This window comes from Limanda limanda, chromosome 5, assembly GCF_963576545.1.
Source record: "Limanda limanda chromosome 5, fLimLim1.1, whole genome shotgun sequence".
Lineage (NCBI taxonomy): Eukaryota > Metazoa > Chordata > Actinopteri > Pleuronectiformes > Pleuronectidae > Limanda > Limanda limanda.
In genome coordinates this window covers 13416904-13439057 of record NC_083640.1, presented here as the reverse complement: position 1 = coordinate 13439057, position 22154 = coordinate 13416904, and the positions used below count along the sequence as shown (strand labels likewise).

At 42.7% G+C, this 22154-nt stretch overlaps 2 protein-coding genes across 3 annotated transcripts; both read right to left on the bottom strand.

Annotated features, from left to right (window-relative positions):
* Nucleotides 1-1975: 1975 nt before the first annotated feature.
* On the bottom strand, nucleotides 1976-13272 carry cmya5 (cardiomyopathy associated 5). Its single transcript, XM_061071150.1, has 15 exons — nucleotides 13157-13272; nucleotides 11681-12320; nucleotides 10535-11518; nucleotides 8086-10420; nucleotides 7817-7890; nucleotides 6070-6165; nucleotides 5674-5896; nucleotides 5186-5338; nucleotides 4962-5096; nucleotides 4382-4528; nucleotides 4116-4257; nucleotides 3135-3268; nucleotides 2949-3048; nucleotides 2301-2492; nucleotides 1976-2228 (listed from the first exon to the last, which is right to left on the bottom strand). The coding sequence occupies exons 1-15, from the start codon at nucleotides 13270-13272 to the stop codon at nucleotides 1976-1978; spliced, it is 5724 nt and encodes a 1907-aa protein (XP_060927133.1).
* Nucleotides 13273-14513: 1241 nt separating this feature from the next.
* On the bottom strand, nucleotides 14514-21143 carry tent2 (terminal nucleotidyltransferase 2). 2 transcript variants are annotated; one of them, XM_061071194.1, is made up of 15 exons: nucleotides 21074-21143; nucleotides 20602-20798; nucleotides 19618-19725; nucleotides 19245-19491; nucleotides 19013-19127; nucleotides 18843-18928; nucleotides 18682-18739; nucleotides 18352-18418; nucleotides 18182-18258; nucleotides 17922-18050; nucleotides 17784-17827; nucleotides 17150-17286; nucleotides 16043-16134; nucleotides 15849-15928; nucleotides 14514-15739 (listed from the first exon to the last, which is right to left on the bottom strand). In XM_061071194.1, exons 2-15 carry the CDS (start codon nucleotides 20718-20720, stop codon nucleotides 15650-15652), a joined length of 1449 nt encoding a protein of 482 aa, XP_060927177.1. In that variant the 5' UTR covers nucleotides 20721-20798; nucleotides 21074-21143; the 3' UTR covers nucleotides 14514-15649. The 2 variants fall into 2 exon arrangements, with proteins under 2 accessions (XP_060927177.1, XP_060927178.1); XM_061071195.1 differs by having other exon boundaries at nucleotides 20602-20756; nucleotides 21074-21141.
* Between the last annotated feature and the right edge of the window lie 1011 nt (nucleotides 21144-22154).

The following is a 22154-nucleotide window of genomic DNA, read 5'->3' as shown; positions in this document are numbered from 1 at the left end:
GTTCATTCAGCTCAGGGTTAAAAATCTGTTTTAACAGGACAGAGGAAGTTAAACAGTTTATCTCTGTTGACCATCAAATCCACATAAACACAAATTAAAGAACTGATCTGTTTACAAAGGTTATTTACACAAATAGACCTATTCACAATATGAAACACAGTTTAAAAAGTGCTACAGTATCTTTTTGGAGATATAAACGTTCGGCTGACAAAAGACTCGATCTATCACAACTATGACTTCAATGTGTTGGAGCCTTTACTCACAGTCAGGTCAGTAAGGCAACTGAGAGTATATATTAAATCAACAAACATTTACAAAACATACATTACGGCCATAATTACAGAATGATCCACAAAAAAATGCACTTCTCCCTCAACAAAACAAAATACAAGATGTTCAGCGGTGAAAAAAAATGTCAAGGCACTAGGTTTGAAATCCAGTTGTGTTGCACACTTGCTTCTCTTTGATATTTGCAAAATAACAGTTTTAATTTCTGCAGGTTTTCATTTGTGTTTGATCTAAGGCTTGGCAATAAAACCATATCAATAATTATCACAAAGTCATTTTAATAGCAAAATGGCAAAAGTCACATATATAGCTCTATAATGACTATACATTGTGCAGGCACAGTGAAGAGGCATAACTCCTAATTTACCTCATTGTGTTTTTTATTCTCTGTCCATAAAGAAGAGATTAAAACCACATCCTTCACTCAGGAGCAAAATCCGTCTTTAAACCTAAGACATAATAATGTAAGATTTATCTAAATATTTATTTATCAACTAATATGAGCCTTTTTTTTATCTTTATATAATTTTTGACCATATCGTTCTTCCTTAGCTCAATCACAGGAAATTGAGCTCTATGCTGATCAGGTTCCTTTAAAGGGCCCATATTTTATACCTTTCTGGGATTTAATTTGAGGTACTGGTACCCCTAAAATGATATATCAGTGGTTTAAAGCCGAAATAACTTTAGCTATGTGTGTTTCCGTGTCCTCTCTTCTGCTTCTCTCTGGAGCTGCAGACAGAACAGACGGTTTTCGCCTGCCTCTTGAGCCCCTCCTCTGATTGGCTGACTGTACTATGAGTGACCCGCGATCAGGCCCATCAACGGTCTCATTCTGGCACCTTCGCTCAGGTAAACACAGCTGAAAGACACGTCGTATGTTTGCAGCTATAGAAGACACATTTTACAGTCGGTTACAACCGGATGTTTCTGAACGGTAAGTTACACCGTCCTCATGTTTGTTCAAGTTTTAGCAGGACATTCGCCAATGTACGAAATAAGTTCTGAGTTACAGCACGGAGTTTCAGTACGGAGTATATGTCTAGGTTACTTCGTACTGAGCGACACTGCACGTCAATAATAAAGCGTACCCGCTGGTCTCGAACAGTAACGTTCTTAGGAGGAATGTGAACGGACACATTCTCTTCCTTGCATCCCTCCACACTGCAGTGTTTCTTCAGTGTTGTTTGCTGCTAGCAAGCTGCTAGCTCAGCAACATGTCTGGGAGTGGGGGTGATGGGTTTGTAGGCTGGACTGGTACCGGCTGGGAGGGGCTGAGAGACGAGTGCGATCCCGAATGACATCATAACGGGGAGGAAGTACGAAACGAGACGTTTCAACAACATATTTCTTAGAATGGACTGAGTGCAAAAGTCCGCGCAGTGACCTTTTTCATACTTTGAGGGTCCCTACTGACCCCTTCAAGTAATAACGGATAGTTAAAGCCCAGAAAATGTGTTTTAGACAATATGGGCCCTTTAAACAAGAAAACAACAAATCAATGGCGCTCTTTAAATGAGTAGGATCCATTTGTGTCTTCCTGCTTGACTGTGGATTTAAATATATTTTATGTCCTGTCAGATCTGTGCTCTTCTCGGTAGAATAGTGGTCATTAAAAAAAAACATAAATAAAGTGATATTGTCCATCATGAAGTGTAAACTCTTCAGTGTGTGAGGTGGGTAGGAGCTAACTCTCCTTGGTAAACTCTGGCACCTCCAGCACCATCCTGACTTCCAGACTGCCCGGCATCTCCAGGGCCAGAGCGGGGTGGCATGGCTGGGTGAAGCGCTGACTGAACGTCCCCAGAAGCTGACCACTGAGGGGGTTGTAGAAAGACAGACGACCAAGCTGGTAATCCAGGAGGGTACCTACTCGCTCCGGCATCTCAATCACAAACACGCTGGACTGAACTTGGTTGTAGAGCAGCTGATATCTGCAACTGCAAAGACAAACAGAAGATTTAGAGAGATGATGTGAGGTATCTTTAATAAGAAGGGAGAGGTATGCTTACCCTGAGGGTGTAGGGACACACTGCAAACACCATGACTGGCTGTTTTCCCCCAGTGAGCTGTCTCTATTGGCTGCGCTGTACGCCACTCCAAGTCTGTACGCTGTGCTTCCTGAGACAATCGTCTCCCAGTAGTAACGCCCTCGTGCTGACAGCAACTCACCCAGGACGGATGGACACCTCGACAAAAAATCACTAAAGGTTTACACATGTTCATGAAACATTTCCTCAAGTAGAGGTTATAGAAACTGTGTTAAAGGTTCAGTGTGTGAAATGTCGGGACATCTAGTTGTGATGTTGTATGTTGCAGCTGAATACCTCTCACCTCACCCTCCCCTTCCAAATATGAAAGAGAATCTGTGGTAGCATTTAGTTGTCATAAAAACTCAAAAGGTCTATAGTTTGTCCAGTTTGGGCTATTGTAAAAAACATGGCGGCCTCAGTAGAGTGGACCCGCTCCTGATGTAAATATAAAGTATTTAAATATAAAGGGCCCATTCTAGGATAAAAACAACAATTTGTACAATTTAGAAGAAACACACTAGTGAAAACATCACTAGCATTTGTGTATACTTATATTCTGACAATAGATTCCTTCCACCTAAATCGTAAACACTGGACCTTTAAACTCACTGTTTGTCTTCGGGTGGCATGTTTTCACGTGCGTCCTGGGAAAAGTGCAGAGCAGTCTGGTCCTCTGAAAGCTCCAATGCAGGGTGAGCCGAGGCCTTCAGCAGGTGGAACCTTGTACCTGGAAGAAAGAACATGTAACAGAAGAGAACTTTAAAAACAAAAACAACAACAAAAACAGTTAAAGTGTCTGTTTTTTTTTTTAACCTTTAGTGGAGATGAGTGCTGCCTCGCTCTGTTCGCTGGCTCCAGTCTCATTCACAGCTTTGATGTAAAATAGATAATTCTCATTGGGCTGCAGAAGAACCCTCTGTTCACAGATCCTGATACCTGAGATACTTCTGGGAACACACACACAAACACACAAACACATTTTAAACCATTGTACAGCATAAAGGTTTAATGTATGAGAGCAGCAGCATCACTGGATTCAGAGGCCAGCAATAAGAGTCAGACATAATGCTGTTGCATTGGGGACAATTTTGTATATTTAAAAAGCAAGTAGCTACTTACCTTTAGACAAGAAGTAGTACTTTTACTTGAGTAAATTTGAGGCTATTTATTTGTACGTTTACTTTTGTAATCAGAATCAGGTTTATTGGCCAAGTAAGTTTGCACAAACAGGGAATTTGACTCGGTAAAGTGGCTCACAGTGTGCTTACACAGAATCACATCACAAAACAAAACAGTAAAATACGAACAGTCACAAAAACAATACAAAATACAAACAGTGCAACAGTCTAAGAAAAGAAGTGCAGGTATAACACGGTATGTGTATTACGGTTATATTGTAATGTATAAATACTTCCTCCACCACTGGGTCATGGCCTGACATTTTAACCTACAACTCATTATCAGATAGTAATTTTCCAAGTTATAATAACAAAATATCTTTTCGAATTAATCATTGCATTTTTCTGCCTAATTAATATATTCTGTTTACAATGTGGATATATTTCTTTCTATTTCTAAATAAAAATATATATTTATTTGGTATATTTACCTATTTATGAATTTCACTGATGTTTCTGTCATCTTTACTGCTGTAACACAGTAGAACTTATTAAGGATCATCTGATCTTATCTTATCTCAGCTACATCATTTTCCTGATTCAACTACCTATCAGATTAAAACAGTGCTACAAACAAATGATCCAGGTCAGATCATGCATGGTCTCAGAGACGCACCTGAGCCCCTCTCCCTCCAGGTCATACTGACGGCAGTACTCCAGAGTGTAACTCTGTCCGGGGGTCTGCTTCTGCCACCTCAGCGTGGCCGAGTCCCACATGATAGTACAGCGCTCTGTGTCAATCACTGGCACTGATGGAGCTGCCAGAGGGAGAATGAGGAGCTGAGACAATAGACAAAGTGCTTCTGCCTGGATAAACATTGATATGTCATGCGACAGATATCTAAACTCTAGATCAAAAAGTTAAAGTGGTTGTGCACTGACCGGTAGTGAAGGCGAGTCTGTCGCTGGGCAGAGAGCAGCCTGTGTAGTTGACAGCCATCACCCACACCTTGTATGTCTTATCAGGCTCCAGCTCCTCCAAGACACAGTAACTCTCCTTCACTGTCACACGGTACTCCTCTGACACAGCTGTGGACAACAGCAATATAAGCATGAAGCATTATATCAAGAGAACTATACCCACTACAAATACTGGAAAATAATACAATATAATAATACAATATAAAACTAAGAAAGAACAAACGTTTATTTTTTTTGTCTCAAGATAGGTCATCATCATCATACCATGTTATCAAGTTCAGAGCTGTAAGTCTAAATAAGTTGATACAAAAAACACAACTTTTCCCACTATTTTCATAGTTTAAATAATAATAATAAAAACAATTATATTTCTATAACACCTGAGTAACAAGGTGCTTCACAAAAGACATGTAAGTACAAAGTTAGCAAGTCCCAGAAGCCAGACCATACGCCAGATAAAAGAACAACATTAATACAGTAAAATACATATTTTTTAAACACACACAAAATTAAAACTATACAAATGTCAGACAGTATTTACCTCCATGTGGATCCTCCATGCAGTAGACCTGGAAGCAGTCTATGATATCTCCAGGGTTGACCTTCCAGTAAACAGTGACACTGGTGCTGGTGGCTGAGCCTGGCTCCTGGGGCTGCAGTGTGGGCCTCTGAGGCACTGAGGCACAGAACAAAACACACATGCATGACACTAGACTTCATGTGGATTCACATGTATCTGTAAAGAGATGTCTGTATTAGACAGACCTGGGATTCCCTTGCGATGTTCAACGTGTGAGCTGGAGGTGTTGCCCTTGGCGTAGTCCTCGAACACCAGGAGTCCCTTGGGACCCAGCTCCAGTGACATGGCTGAGTCTAGAGCTGCATCGAGCCTAAACACACGACCACAACGTTTAACTTCTGGCTCAACAACGAGCAAATGGCATAACCTGTCTTTGCTATAGGTCGAGCTTGGTTTGTGAAATCAAAATCTACACCCCAACTCAATCAGTAATGGTATATCCCTGCTGGTCAAGCAGCATGCTGCACTGGTTATCTCTATCCATCAACATTATTTAGTTGTTAGGAAAACCACACTAGCTCACGCTCCATTCACGGACATTACCTTGCACGAATGTCCTCAGGAGACTAATAGGAGAACAGATCGAAGAGGGGTTCATCAGAAGTGTGACTCAAACCCTGATCACCAATCTTTGTCCAATCAAGACACCAATGGTCTAATCAATCTCCAGGACTCACCCGTGCGTCTGTCTCGGCCTCTCTGGCCGTGGTCTCCAGCGTGACCTTGGTGGTGTCAATGCTCTCTTGGAAGGAGACTATTTGGTCGTACAACTGCTCCAGCTTGGCCTTCTTCTCCTCCTCCATGCTGACGGACATGTTGTTGTACTGCTCCATCACCAGAGCCATCATCTCCTCGTTCTGTGCCTGCATCGCCACCTCGCCATCCACACACTGGTCCTGGTGGCGAGGAGAGTGACCAAGACACAAAGGCACTTTGATTTCACAAACGTTCTCTGGTAAAATTATGTACTGCTGAAAAGTCATGCTAAACAATGAATATTAATCGGATCCTACAAACACTAGAGCAAGAGAAAATGAAATGTGTTTGACATTAAGTGAACACGCCTCACCTCCACAGAGTTGTAGGCCAGCTCCAGTTCAGACACCAAGTCCTCAATGTTCTCTGACTGACCCTGCAGCTCTGAGATCCAGTCACTCAGCTTCTCCTGTTATACAAACATGTATTCGTAAATCACCAGGCATATATATATATATATATATGTACATGTTTATATATTTATATATCAAGAGTGAGAGCCTTAGTTTTGAAAGCTGCACCAAACTTAGACTGTCTCTGTAGTATTACTAGTGATTAAATTCATTCATTTGCTTCTGAAACATGAATTTTGCAAAGGCAATCTGAACAATGTGTGGGAGATGGAGTCTCCTTCTTACTGTTGTTATTTCGACTGATGACACAGGTTAATCTTTAGGTCAAAAAGTTGCCTCCAGCAGCTTTAAGGGGAATCATCATGGAGGATTCAGTAGATCGCTCTCTGATCCTCGTAAAGCCGACTGCTCTCCACTTAGACTGTGGAGAACAGGTGAGTGTGTGTCTAGAGGAGAGTGTGAGGGCACACTTGCAGACATGCATGTCTGGAGACGTGTCGGAGTGTATAGCTGAGAACTGGACTGGAGACAGGTTTGCTAAGCTGTCTTGGTAAACTTGTCACCACTGATGTTCCACTCGGTGTAGTGTCTGAGTGAGGTCAGACTTGTATCACAGCTTTGATCTGCTTCTTATTTACAGTTTACAGGCTGTCAGTGTTTCTTATAAATACAACATCACACAGGCACCAGACCAGGTTCAGATTTCATCTGGAACTGACATCTGATCATTCTCAGTTTGGTCCAGCTTTCCCATCATTTAGATGCCAAATATCTTACTGTGATTGTTTATCGTATGTTTTCAAATACATCTTCATAGATTTATATAAAAACAAATGTTTCAAAACGGAATATTTTCTCTCCTGATGAATGTAGCATCAAACTGAGGAGCGTTCTCTAATTATAGCTTTTTGAAAACTGGGGGTAATACATTTTTTTAGATTGGTGTAATAACATATTTTAAATAAAAATGTGGATGACCCTGTGCTGATCCTAAGGAACTCCACAGCGAGAACATTGTGTGTATGTGTTTGTTTGTGGGTATGTGTGTGTGGGAACAGATCACATCTCAGTCTCTGCTTGATGATGACACACTGGACCTTTCCACAGATCAAAGTGGAGCATTACATCACAACAATTCAATGTGCTTGGCCACAGCCTGAGGGAAACACAACCTTGCCAGGATGAGTGGAAAAGTTATATCCAACCGTTATAGGACCAGTTTATTATATGATGATTCAAACCAATTCCAGTAAAAACCGTGACTATCATAGCCGTGTGTAATAATTCTGGTATTATTCGTATTAGTATGATGATGACCTGCAATTTGATTACAGCCTGCTGTAAGTTATGGAAACTGCTGCTGTGACGTTTCAGCCACGAGCCGCTGAAGCACTCAAACACCTGGGAGACGCTGTGACCCTCCGAGGCCACGGACAGACGAAAAGGAAAAACATGTTTTCTCTTCTAACCATTCAATGTGTTCATATGGGTCTTCCTTAAAGTCTAGTGGTTCATTATTCATTCATATTTCATTGTTTCCCCATAGTGTAACTGAACATAATCTTTTGTTAGAAACTCATAATGACAAGTAAACTGATCTTCATGTGTTATTTCAGTGAAGTTGCCCTTTGCAAACATGTAAAACTGTACATTTAAAACACCATACATACAGATCACAACATAGGCAGTATGTGCTTTGTACACTACCTTATTTTGGTCATACGCTTTGTCCACCGACATCACCTCATGGCTCTGATGTTTCCCTGACTCACATTCGTCCTCTGGCAGCAGACATCCACAGGTGAGACAGAACCAGTCCATCCCCTGCAGCTCAGCAGCCAGTCGGGCCTGATTCTCCTCCTCAGCATCGATGATGTCATAGTCAGCCTCGATCAGCTCTTCTTCTGGGGACACTTTCTCCTCCTCCTCCTCCTCCATCTTCATCTCTACACCCCTTCTCTCCTCTCTGATCTGGCCAGACTCAGCACTGGATTCCTCTGCATCTCTTTGTGTTTCCGATTCAGGCATCTCCTCTGCATCCTGTTTAGAAATCACCTCATATTCCAACTCTTCCACAGGAGCTTCTGGAGCCTCTTCAACCACCTCATCTTGCTCCATCTTTTTCTCTGTATCCTCTCTTTGCAGATCAACATCTGGAGCTACATCCTGGATTATACTGATTGCTTCTGGGCCATCTGCTGCTTCGTTCACCTCGGCCTTCAGTTCAACATCTGGCTCTTCTGGTGGTATATCCTCTCCCTGCAGCCCAGATAAATCCTCCAGGGGAGTAAAGGTCCTAAGAGGAGAAAAGACACCCTCGTCTTCATCTACCTCCTCCTCTGTCTTCTTCTCCTCTGTGTCGACCTCCTCCTCAGGAGCAGGTGGTGAGCACGCTCTGTCTAAGTCATATTCAAGTGGTTCTTCTACCTTTTCATGGACTTCTGGTTCTAATTCCAACTGATTCTCTGTCTTTGTTTCTTTGATTGGCATTGGTGTATCTTCAGATGCTACAAGATGCTCATATACACTATCAGGTTCTGGGACAGCTTGTGCATCACTTGGGGTCTTGTCTGACCACTGACTGATTTCAATGTCCATCTCTACAGCTTGTCCTTTGGGGACGAGGAGGATCAACTCGTCACCTACACTCACCATGTCTTGAACTACAGTCCCAGTGTCGTCTGTGGGTGTTTTAGCCTTGACTTCAGTCATTGACTCCTCTGGTTGCTGCTGCAGGGCTTCATCGATTTCACCATGTTTTTCGTTTGAATCCGCCTCGACTTCCTCCAGGATCACGGGTTTTGCGACTTCGCTTGAAATCTCGGTTCTAACCTCTGATTCCTGATGAGCTTCAGCCACAAATTCTGGTGACTGGCTCTTAGCTGCAGCCTCCAGCCTTGCCGTTGGAAAATCTGCTGTATCATCATGTGCTGCCTCCTGAAGATCAATCTGAACCTGGGTTTGAATCTCTTTTTCATTCTCTGCTTTTTCAGTCACCTCCACGACTGCTTGCACTGCACTATCGCAGTCGGTGATGACTTCCACAGGTCCAACATCCTCAGGAATGTCTTCTGTTTCCTCACACTGTGACTTGTCAACTGATGTTTTCAGTTCACCTGAGGTTTCGGTCGAGGTGATAATTTCCTCTTCGACCACGATCTCTGGTTTTGTCTCAGTCGTTGTTTTCTCATCAGCAGCCTCCATCTTGGTGTCAGCAGCTGCCTCCTCATCATGTGCTGCCTCCTGAAGATCAATCGTAACCTGGGTTTGAATCTCTTTTTCATTCACTGCTTTTTCAGTTACCTCCACGACTGCTTGCACTGCACTATCACAGTCGGTGATGACTTCCACAGGTCCAACATCCTCAGGAAAGTCTTCTGTTTCCTCACACAGTGACGTTTCAACTGATGTTTTCGGTTCACCTGAGGTTTCGGTCGAGGTGATAATTTCTTCTTCGACCACGACCTCTGGTTTGGCCTCAGTCGTTGTTTTCTCATCAGCAGCCTCCATCTTGGTGTCAGCAGCTGCCTCTTCAGACAAGTTCTCTTCACTGGTTTCTGTTTGGATTTCTGATTGAACGTCCCTCTGTGGCACCTCGTTGCTTTCAGGTGCTGTCTCATCTTTGGCCTTCACAAGCCCTTCAGGCATTTTTTCCACCTCTTCTTGTGTCTGATATGGTTGCTTGGTTTCAGTCAAGCTTTGCTCACTTTGTTTGTGCTCTTTTCTCTGAAGCTCCTCACTCTCTCTTTCTTTTTGCTCTACTTCCTTCTCCACCTCTTGAATATCAGGAAGTGGTTCATCAGTGCTGCTAATCTGGGGCTCGGCCTGGTCTTTTTTTACCTCTTGTTTAATTTCCTTAACCTCTGTCAGTTTAAACTCCTGAATTGATTCTTCAGGTGCTGTCTCATCTTTGTCCTTCACAAGCTCTTCAGGCATTTTTTCCACCTCCTCTTGTGTCTGACATGGTTGCTTGGTTTCAGTCAAGCTTTGCTCACTTTGTTTGTGCTCTTCTCTCTGAAGCTCCTCACTCTCTCTTTCTTTTTGCTCTACTTCCTTCCCCACCTCTTGAATATCAGGAAGTGGTTCATCAGTGCTGCTAGTCTGGGGCTCGGCCTGGTCTCTTTTTACCTCATGTTTCATTTCCTTAACCTCTGTCAGTTTAAACCCATGAATTGATTCTTCAGTTGCTGTCTCATCTTTGTCCTTCACAAGCCCTTCAGGCATTTTTTCCACCTCTTCTTGTGTCTGATATGGTTGCTTGGTTTCAGTCAAGCTTTGCTCAATTTGTATACTTTCTTTGTGCTCTTCTCTCTGTTGCTCCTCACTCTCTCTTTCGTTTTGCTCTGCTTCCTTCTCCACCTCTTGAATATCAGGAAGTGGTTCATCAGTGCTGCTAGTCTGGGGCTCGGCCTGGTCTCTTTTTACCTCATGTTTCATTTCCTTAACCTCTTTCAGTTTAAACCCCTGAACTGATTCTTCTTCCAGCTCTCCAGTCAGCATTGAGAGTTCCTCTACTTCTACTTCCTCCTCAAAAGTTGCTGATTGCACATCGTCTCTCCTATCTCCAGCTCTGACCTCCTTTATCTTCGGTTCCTCTGTCTTTGTCTTGTCTATTTCTGCTTCTTCAACCGTCCTTGTTAGACACCCTGTCATCTCAAACTTAGTTTGTGAAAACATCATCCTCCCCACCCTCATATCCTTCACAGACTCGGGTTGGGCCTCCACTGTGGAAGTTTCATCCTTCAAAATAAACTTCTCCAGGTAGCCTTCTGCCTCGTCTGAATCCGAGAAACGTCTCTTGTAAGACTTCTCCGACGTGACGCTCTCCGCTTCTGAGTATTCCTCGTCACTCCTCAGCCGCTGGCCTACAGCGTCCTCGTAGAGGTCAGAGTACATGAAAGACATGGCGGTGGGCTCCTCCAGAAGGATTTGGTCGATGATCTTCGGGGGTCCAGCGGAGATATAGATGGGTGTGAGCGTTGTCTCTTCGCTCCCAAACAACACCGAACCGCCCTCCTTCATCATTCTCTGGCTCTCTCGTCTCATCCTCATCCTAACTCCTCCGTCTGCCTCGTCGTCGTCCTTCCGCTGCGGTGCATCAGCAGGAGATCCTTCTCCGTAAAAGACCTCATCCAGGTGTTCTCCAACCATATCCACATCTGTTACAAAGACAAAAGAGTCTTCGGATGCAGAGGGGCTGTCTGTGGCCGTCTCCTTTGCAGGTGTTTGCTCCTCTGCCTTGGGTTTCACTGGAGGCTGTTGTTTCTCCTGCTGCAGCTCTGGAACTTGTTCTGCAGGAACTGCATGATCCAAAAGGGTAAAATTCTCAAAGTAGTCAAAGTCACTGGTGCTCTCTTTCTGAGTGGGTGTGTTTCCGGCTTTTGTGTCTGCTGATGGCTGAGAAGAGTCCTGTTCCGAGGGATGAGGAGAAATAAGCAAATCAGGACATAGTGATTTTTAAATCTCCAAATAAACATCTTATAGGACAAATTAATTTACGTAAATGATAGGACTAGCATTAGAAATTAGATATCCCATCATAATAATTGTTCAAATCAATCAGATACGTACCTCTTGGTAACCCAATACTTCCCCCTCCTCTGGCAGGACGTGATTTGGTGTCCAGTCATGGGGGTTTCGGGACCTGATCTGTGGAGTCTGGTCCAGATAAGACAAATTGTCGTGCAGCTCCGTGCTCTCCTCCTCATCCACAGTAGGAAGTTTGGAGGGGACCCTGATGTTGAGGATCTCATAACCCTCAGAAATCAAACTAAACAGTTGCTGATCTTTGTTTTTGATTTCTTCCAGGTCTGGCTCTGTTTCCGTTTTCTCCTCTTTGACGTTAGGGAGAGAGACCTCCATCATCTCCGGTCGCTCCACTCCCAGAGCTGAGGTGGATCTCGAGCTGCCAGGTCGGCTAAGCCTGTCCCCCAGTCTGCTGCTCCTTCCTCCAGACCTAATCCTCCTGCGAACTATTTTCTCCTCATCGAAGACGATGGTGATCTTCCCCGCGGCTCCAGAGCCATCCATGCTGTAGCCTTCAGAGATGGAGCTTGTCTCAGAGGCCCAGGGAGTAGAGCAGCGGCTAGAGGCCGTCTCCCAAACAATACCACTGTCCTCACTCTGCACTGTCACCATGGAGAACGATGGATCCACCATCAGGCACTGCAGTTTGGGCTTCACTGACTGGTCCTGGACAACCTCTCGCAGACTGAAGGAGGGAGAAATGGAACAGAGTTAGAGGAAGGAGAGATCAGGCTGTTTGTGCCATTCACTGGAGGAAGGGGGATGACTTAACACTCTGAGTGCAAAAGGAGATCCTCCTGGCACGCCTCTTGGAAATGCCAGCAGAGAACAAACCAATGAATCAAATCAAAACATATCTGAGCAGCATCTGCCCTATTTCATGTTCGCAGCACTGAGGTGATTCAGAAAAATCTAATCTGACAACACCAGAATGCCCGCTGATCTTTCTCCAAGACGATTACTTGACATGTCAATCTCCAGCATTAGACCACGTGTTCAAGCCCAGGCTGCCAATGTGAGGGATGAGCTGAAAAATACAGCCTGGTACAACTTGCTTCATGGAGTGGGGCTACAGCGAGGTGACATCCCAAAGCGTCACTCATGTAATATAAGAGAAGAGATGCCTGGACTTCACAGATCCATCCAACATATCGGTGTCTTCTACTATTTAAGACATGTCACGGATAGCTCCAGCACTGAGTATGAAACACGATAAATGAGATCGGTGATATGGGATGGTGAATATGTCAAATAGTCAAATAGAGCTACCTGCCTTGCCACACTCTAAATTCTTGCTCTGAACTGAATCACAGATGGTCATATTAAGTATTAAGTAACGCACTCTTTGTGTGACATGGGTCTCATTCTCAACAAGGAGACAAGACAAGGCCACAAACAAGTGGTTCTTCCACTCACCGACTCCATTCATACATCTCCCAGCAGAAAAGACCCCACCTCACCCAAACTGATCCACAATTGAGATTTTTCAGTGTGTAAAGTCCAGATAAGTGAGTGAAGCACCTGTTCTGCAGCTCCTCTAACTCGTCTTCATCGTCCTGACTGACGGCCTCGGAGGCTTCAGACTGAAGCTCCTGCAGCTCTGTCATCTCCGGCTCCAGACTCTCACACGCCTCCATCTTGTTATCGTCCTCCCGGCTCTTCCACTCTGCAGTTCCCAATGCTGTTTTTCTGTATGTTTCCTTTTTCACGGTCGTCTTGATGTTTTCAGCTCCTCTGAATTGGGGAGAGTTGCTCTGCCTGTTTGTGTCATTCTAAGTTGGGAGCTGTCCATCTGACTCAGCGAGGGACAGAAATAGACGTGAGTGGGGGAATGAACAGAGGGGAGTGGAGATAGAGAGTGGGTCCATTTCACTTGCTGTTGAGTTAAGCGCAATAACACACCAAATCCAAGTAGTCCGATTTTAAACCTGTTATACAATATTGTTACAGATCTGAGTGAATTGCCACCATGTAGCTCGAGGCGTTTGCCAGTGTCCAACAGCTGACTGAGGGTATGTGCCTTTAAGATCAAAATCCCCCAAGTTAAATATAGGACATGTGCTGAAACAGTACCCCCCCTGCATGGTCCCCCTGCTGCCGGTGGCAACGCTAAAGAGGTCCACGCTCAAGCACCCCCCCCCCCCCATGCAAACATCTACCCCCCCTTGCTCAGCTGGCATGATGCAGAAGTCACAAAAACCGATGAGTGCATAGACAGTCAGAGCAGGCTGCTGAACCAAAGGTGCATTTGCTTTATAACCTTTTTCAAGGCCCGTGAATCAAAGGCACCTGTGATGCACTGAATGACGTTACAGCTCCTAGTACATTAAATCAAGGCACCAAATGTACATCTGCAAACTAGAATAAGCGCCCTAAGTTTGTATGCCTCCCCAAACCAGTGCAGTTTCAGTCAACACAGGTTTTTTTCCCAAACTCTTTCCCCAATGAGATGTAATGAGTTAGTCTTTAAGTGACAACTGGCCAAAATCTGAAGAAATTCCCTGAAGGCAGACTTTAGATGCCATATTCAAGAGTCCAAAAACATGTTTTGAGATGCCACTGTGACCTTTAGCCCGAATCTCATCATTTCATCTGTGAGATTAAGTGAAGATTCATGCCAAATTTAAAATAATTCTCTTGAGACGTTCTTAAGATCAGGTCACAAGGCAAATAAGTTTTTGTCGGGTCACAGCGAGCTTAACCTTTGACTTCCAAAATAGAATCGGTTCATGTTTGAGTCCACGGAAAGGTTTGCATCCAATTTGAAGAAGTTCCCTCAAAGCACTCTTAAGTTATCGTGTTCACAAGAATTCGCGGATGGACAACGTGAAAACAGGATGCCTCATAGAGGTCAAACATGTGAAGTGACATCATCATAAATGTTCAGAAATTTTATTTTTTTTAAACAAACATGTGGAAGGCAGTAATGTACAAAAAGAGCTGAGGAAACATATAAGCTATAGACACAAAAAAACTAAGTCACTCAAGTGTGAATTCTGTAAATAACGTGAGTATTAAGTGAACTGAAAATGAACGAATAACAAATCTGTACTTGTCCGAATAAATCAAGAACATCATAGATCAAAAGGTTTGTTTTTGACCACTTATTCAAAAATAATACAAAAACATCCGGTTCAGTGATAAAGGAGTGGACAAATCCAGAGTGAGGCATCATTGCAGCCCTCAATGATCACCTCAAAATCATTCAAACCTAAACAACACTTTAAAAAGCTCAGAAATAGAAAGTAGGTGATGATTTAAAAAAGAGAGGATCCTTAATGTAGCGGTAGAAAAAGTGAATTTCGTGTTTAAGCCAAAATCACTTAGAAACTGACCAAGAAAAAGGCTGTGATGTTACAAGTTGATCCCAATAGGATATTCATACTGTATATTTTAAATGTATACGTCAGAAACAAGATTTCCCATGACACTATTCAGTACATCTGTGACCACTAAAATAAGTTTTTTATAAACCTGAAAACAGTTGATTCCATTTAAGCTCACTTCAGACATGAGCTGCTTGCAAGTGGATTTTGCATCTTCTCTTTCTTTGTTAACAAACTTAGCTTCATCCCAGGATTTCCATGTGCATTGGGACCAGTGGTGTAGCAGCAATAACCATCTCATGTAACATGAACAATTATCATCCTGCTTCAGTGCATCTCTCTGTCACCAGTTTAGGTTTCGACTCCAGAGCTCTCTGGTGTCACTCAACAAATATTGTAAATTATTTACACTCTTGTTTTCTGGATAATTATGGAACAAAAATTTAAGAAAGACAGCAAAACATTTGACGCTGCAGTATATTCAAAAGGTGATGCCACAGGACACACTGTACGTGTCCGATATGAAAGCAGCCACAACTTTCAGCGTCCCAGAAATGTTTTGGGCTGTGAGGTGCAGAGGCAGCACGGCTCCTCGCTCAGCACATCCCAAAAGTCTGTCATCGTTTCTGGGAAAATGGTCGGGTTGAGGTAGAGGACTCCACTCAGCTCGTCTAATTAGAGGAATCCCTCATCTCCTGCCTGCAGACTCTCTGTTAATGACGGCGCTGACTGGGAGGATCGAGTCCAGGTCCTTCCTCTCACGGAGGATCCGAAATGACTGAGCAGACAGAGAGATGAGAAACAGATGAGAAGAACCTATACAAGAACACAGCGGCTAATGGAAAGGAAATTAAATAAAGAGCACAGTTATCTGGACTAGCATGTACCTCTGCAAACTGATCTTTGATGGTGTCAAACTTGATCTTCTCATGGACAGCCCTGGCAACGTTATTTCTTTCAAATGGCTCTGAAACGCAACAAAACACCATCGACCAGATTAAATATGAGTTTCTGACACTCAGGTTGCAGTTATTATTAAGTGGAGGTGGCAGAAGCGTTTTACATCCACTGAAATGTTTACCTTCCACACATATGTATTTGTTTCTCCACTCTTTGGAGTTGTTCTTGGGAAAAGCTCTGGCCTCTCGAACAGAGATCACATGTCTGTCCCACCTGCAAGACGTTAAAAAGGGAAGAAATTTAGCACTGAAATTAATCACAATGAACAAGTTCCTCAAGAACCACATCAGTGACTTTGCAGATTGTAGCTAATCAGCTACAAAACATCCACATTTTAATGCCAACAAGCAAAAGTTATTTAGATTCTGGGCACCTGTTAGTTTCAGTTCAGTTCAGGATGAAAACAGAGACTTCCTCAGAGACAATAATAATATCCAGTAGCTCTTTTTTTCTTTTTGTTACATGATCAACTTTTTTACAAACATTGAACAAAGGCTTTTCATTCTTACTTTGCCATAAAGTTACTGAAAGAAAGTTGATGAAATAGTTTTCTCTTCAACAGTTTCTGCCTGTCTATTGTCTGTCTTTCTATTATTGAGTCTTAAATGATGGAGCTTCATTGTACCTTGAATTTGATGCATTCAGAGACATTTTGTATTGTGAACAAAGTAGGATCCAATTAAACATTCACTGTCACATAGTTCAGTCTTCTCAGATATAATTGTTTAGTTCATGCATTTGAGCTGTTGTTACAAATGGTTTTGTTACGATTATTTTTTTCCCAAGGAGTAACATCAAGGGAAAACTAGAATCACCGTACTGCAGTTGTATATTCCTCCTGCAACTGGCATGAACATCTAAACCACTCATCAAGTTTGACCTGTTTGAGTGTTTGATTCTGTAAAATGGAAAAATAAGTGCATGTTTTTGTGGTGAGTTCTAGTTCAACCTCTTGACTGTGGCATGACATGGGAACACACATACTGCAAACAGTGACGTTGTATGTCATGAGGCCAAAGGTCCCACCTGCTCCTGCCTCTCACCCAGAAACATGACACCAGAGTAGAGGAAACAGGATAGAGGAAGGAGAGGAAAGATAGGGGGACTGAAGAGGGAGAACATGTTGGCGACAGGAGACGAGAAATGGGAGCGAGACATGAGCAGGCAAAGGCAACCGTGGGTGCATCTGAAACATGAGACTCATTAATGCGATGTTCAAGGGAGATACCTGAAGTTTGTGGCATAGTATTTAAGGAAGCCCAGAAGCAGGTCTCCTAGAGAAGACTGGTTTCTAGAGATGAAGGGGGGGATGTGTTTGGGTGCCTCTGGAACCATGTCGATGTCCATGAAGGGATTGAAACACTCCTGAAAATCAAGGCACAGGACAAATGCTCAAAACTGGGTCACACTGCACATTAGGGAGGTGTGAAATGATTTACAACCATTTGAAATGTGGATGATAACCTGTCAAAGTTAATAACAGTTATAAAAGGTCTTGAGTTTTGTCCACAGCTGCTTTTCATTATTAAATATATTTTTCTTTGTGATGGTTGTTCTCTTTTACATCATAAAAACAATTGTCTGCAAACATTTTATTTCGTGAATTTCCTGACATTGTGCATCTTTTCACGAAATAAGCAAGTATCAGCTGTTTTTTTTTATGTGAGTACAAACGCTAAAAAGGGTGATTGACTCTTTTCCCACTGCCAGTAAAGGAGTTTGTATTTCAGTTTTTTTCCACCTGGTGCACCATGTTAGACGTCATGAATGCAACAAATACTGAGGCGCTCTCTCAACTCATGGCCATACAGTTATGATTCTGAGAGAAAGATGTACATGACATAAGCAATGAACACACTCACTGGGTGGTCCCTCTGCAGAGAAGGAAGGACAGGTTCATTAAGAGCTGTAACAAAAGCAACATCACATACATGAGATTCACTCCAATCAAAGGTTCAGAGGAAACAACAGATTTTTTCTTCGTCTGTGATTGTACTGACTTTGCAGGTAGTGCAGGATCATAAGCACCAGTGTGTAGCTGCTTAATGTTCCTTTGCTGGCATCATTGATGTGGTTATGCCGTGCCCACTTCTTGATGACGAGAATCAAGGGCTTTATCCTGAGATCAGCTGTGAGAGACAACACAAACAAACACAGCAGATCGAAACAAGGAACCTCTTTATTTTCATTCCTACAGCTGACATGGACAAAGACGATGAATAGTTACTGCCACAGAAACTGAAATTTTACTCTTACCCACCATAAGCGTAACTCCTCAGAAGGAATGTGTTTCTGATGCCCGTTAGGTTGTTGATATTTAGATCAAACTCCAGATTACTAAAGGAGGGAGGCATAGTGACAGATTCACATTCAGACTACTTTCTGATTTGATGTAGTAAAGCTTCCAATGTTTAACTCTTTTGCTTCTACCTGTCCTTTTCTTTGAACCTGAGGATTGGCACTTTGGCTCTGATTAGCTGGGTCTTTTCGACATAAGCTGTAAATCAAAACAAGTCATTAGATTCCTTTTAGTTTCAGTTTCCTTTCGCTGCAAACGTGAACCTCCTTTTAAAACTGTATAAAAAGCTCCACCTAGTGGAGGCTGCAGAGAATACAGAGACAGAGGAGAAAAAGAGGCAAAGCTGAATAAGAAGTAAGATGGTAGTAAGATAGCATTACAGTGTTTCCATTTTCAAAGCGTATATTATATATCTTATTCAAACTGATTGGATATTTGCAAAATTATTTCTTATTACTCACGGAGTGTTTTAAACAGCTTTTGCAGTACAGAGAGCACATTAATAGCATCAGGTCTTTTCTGAAACAAGAAACAATGTGTAGGTGTCCAAGTGAAAGTAGATATGACTGTACATTTTAGATATATACTATGACATTTGCTGCAGCGAGCCAGAGATACTTACTTGAACCTGAAGGACCAGACACAGATCAGCATCACTGCTGCGGCAGCCAAATCCACTCATGGAAGATCCAGTCAAGTAAAGTCGTGCTACAGGCAGAAACACATTCAATTACAAAAGATCACAAGAGCAAATCTGAGCAGAGAGTGACGGTATAATAGTTTAACACACACCTGCAAAGACTCGCTGTATGTCTTGCTGCAGCCGAGCTCTGCACATCTCCTTCCAGGTCAGATCTGAAAGTTGCTGCTGACATGCCTCAAACAGCTCCAGCATCTGAGTGCTCAGCTGAGGGCACAAACACATGTAGCCTTAAGTAAACCAAAGCACGAACAAACACATAGTCTAACTTGATCTATGTTAGCTGCAGATTAAGACCATCTGAATAGTAGCCAGGGACAGTACCTTGTCCTTGGTATAGGTCTGCAGGCGGATGGGGTTTTCTGGGACAGGAGGCACCTGAGGCCAGGGATTGGGGTGTGGGCTGGGATGAAAACCAGAGAAACACGATTGCGAGGACCCAGCAAACACTTGGTCAGGACAACAAGAATGGGGAGGGGCGCGAACTGAAGTGGACCCTGTCTTTGGGTGGGTAGAGGAGTCGAGGCATTGGCGTTTCACGACATGGGGGCTGTATTCCTCGTTCTGCCTCCTGGAAGAAAGACACCAATCCGGAAACACGTGACATAAGACATATTAAAACGGTAAACTTTGAAATGATGGATGAGAGTTTAAAGAGATATAAGCATGAGAGAGAATGAATAAGAAAATGACTTACTTGCGCCTGTTGCTCTGGGGGGCTGTGTACAGAGGGGCGACCTGAGAGGTAGATGGTGCGGATTTCCATTCATATGTGGGTAACCTCTCTAGACCAGGAACATTAAAGCTACAAAAAGACAAGCATGTTTTACTGTACAAGAATCTGTCTGCACGAGCCGCTTGGCACATCAAACTGCAACGAAGACAAAGTTATTATCTCCCAGAATAACAAACTCCAGTTTACAACAACTTAGCTCCGACACTGAGACACACGACTGGACAGCCTGGCATCAAAGACTTTCACCTATGATGAACATTTTGAAGCTTGGTCGGGAGAATAGAGATGATAGTAGATACTGTACGATTTGTTCATTCTATGGTATTTCTTCATGTATTTATCAGTATCCTATCTCATACTTACTAGGTACCATGGAACCATGCTACATCCATATACACGAGTGACGACTGTTTTACCTAAATGTAGTTGTATATCTGTCCTTCTTCAGAACGATTTTTGTAACTATTTTACCGTAAGACACTAGCTGTTAAGGCTGTAACCTCCTCCACCGGAGTCTATCATATCCTCTACTTTATAGTAGGGTCTGTGCCAAGACCTTGGTTTCTATGGCAACTGCCTTTGGGGAATCTGCCAGCATCAACCAGGCTACAGACAATAAACTGTTGATTATAGGGCCTTCTAAATGACAATTTCACATTAAGGGGACATAATTAAAGAAAAATCTTGCTCTTAAAGAAAAAAGATGCTTAGGCAAAGACACATGAGCAGGAAAAAAACAACAAACAATAGAATGGATAAAATCAAATAAAGTTTGACTAAAAGCCAATATCAAGCATATCCAAAAGCTTCCTCAACAACTGTAAACTAAAGGGATTTAAAAATAACAAAACCTATAGTCTGTTTCAGATTAAATGCCAGAGAGTCTTTATCGTGTCTTTACTGCTGGTCACCGATGCTGCTGATCTCCAGCACACACGGACTCACCTTCTGACTGCTGCCGGCCTCTGGTGGTTGTAATCATAGTAGCGGGTCACTGGAGGTGGCGGGTGCGGGCCGTGGCTGTGGGCTGAGCGGCCCCTCGGAGCAGCGCCGCGGGGGAACATGCTGCGGCTCTTCGCGGAGATCCAGCATCAACCCCGCTGAGAGGAAAACAATGGCACCTCGTCAACAGTCGAGCAGCACTAGACGATGGAAGGTGACACACACACTCGGAATTACTTCACATTAAAGTGACGGAACACCCATTAAAAGTTAAGAGGAAACCTAAACTTCCTCCAGGCTGTGTAGCAAGTTAGCAAAGTTAGCTCGTGTAAAGTAGCACCTCGCTAGCTAATTCAAACATCGTCAACCATGCTAGCTTGATATTAATACCATTTCTCTGTAGGTTTACATGAAGAGTACCCATGTGATGACATGTGCTAGCTGTCAGTAACAGAACCCACGCTCTGTCACTCACCAAATTTCATGTCAAACGTCAACAAACTCCAGCAGCTACTTTCGAGCGTCCATACTTCCGCATTGATGCCGTGACGTCGTGGAGCTCTGCTTAAAGGGAACGTAGCACTGCGCCCGTTAAAGGGAACATCCACCCAAAACACAACATAGCGAACAAAAGGGTTTGGCTCCTCTGCACCGCAGCTACAGATTGTGTGAGTGTTCTCTTTGTTCCCTGTTTGATTCCCGAATGACTTTCCTTTGAAGGAGGGGAATCAGATAAGGCAGATCACCAGTAAGATCACTATGGCTGATTCAGGCTTCATCACCTCACTCTCTCTCGAACTGAATCGTTCAAATTCAACTACGCTTTTTAATGTTATAAACAATACAGACATGTTTCTTTTTTTTATATTTATTTCAGGATGGTGGTTCACTTATTGCCCACTGTGTTTCAGTTACAAGATATGAATGCTGTGGCAGACGATCGTTACTGTACACAGACACACAAATATAGACCTGTACAGTAAATTAGACAGATTTTCATGTCATTTCATATCAGGGCCCGAGCACTGACAGACACTGACAGGTGAGGCCCTATTGAAATTGTAAGGATTATTATTCAAGCAAATGAATTGGCTTTTTGAGGGCTTTAACATGCTCAAATTCTTACCAAAATGTGCAGAAAATTTGAAAGTGGTGAAAATGAACGTATTCTGGAGGAATTTTGTGATTTTTTTAATTAAATTAAATGAATAAAAAAAATATTAAAAAAAATTAAATGAATGTGTGCAGTGGACTTATGCGCAGGATTCATTTAATTTAACCAATTAACAATTTTCTTTTTAATATATTTAATTTTTTTTATATATATTTTTTTTTATTTTATTTATTTTTTTTTTTTTTTAAATGTACATAGATATTGTGCAATGAACTCCCTAGGCCAAACAGCCTGCTCATTCCCATGAGAAACTAAGCACATTAAGAAGTTGGACAAATTATTGTTTGTGTGTGTGTGTGTGTGTGTGTGTGTATTTTCTACTTAACTAGATATATTTGACAGCCTTACTTAAAAATTACTTTTATATTTTTGGATTTTAGAT

What these genes read in the sequence shown, in the direction of transcription:
- cmya5 (XM_061071150.1), bottom strand. Translation starts at nt 13,272, where the DNA reads ATGGAGGCGTGTGAGAGTCTGGAGCCGGAGATGACAGAGCTGCAGGAG. An exon ending in AAGTATTGGGTTACCAAGAG is followed by an intron (nt 11,519 to 11,680) that starts GTACGTATCTGA and finishes CCCTCGGAACAG; the next exon opens with GACTCTTCTCAGCCATCAGC. An exon ending in AAGCGTATGACCAAAATAAG is followed by an intron (nt 6,166 to 7,816) that starts GTAGTGTACAAA and finishes TTTGTATAACAG; the next exon opens with GAGAAGCTGAGTGACTGGAT.
- tent2 (XM_061071194.1), bottom strand. Translation starts at nt 20,720, where the DNA reads ATGTTCCCCCGCGGCGCTGCTCCGAGGGGCCGCTCAGCCCACAGCCAC. An exon ending in CAAATACATATGTGTGGAAG is followed by an intron (nt 15,929 to 16,042) that starts GTAAACATTTCA and finishes GTTGCGTTTCAG; the next exon opens with AGCCATTTGAAAGAAATAAC. An exon ending in TCAAAGATCAGTTTGCAGAG is followed by an intron (nt 15,740 to 15,848) that starts GTACATGCTAGT and finishes CTGTCTGCTCAG; the next exon opens with TCATTTCGGATCCTCCGTGA.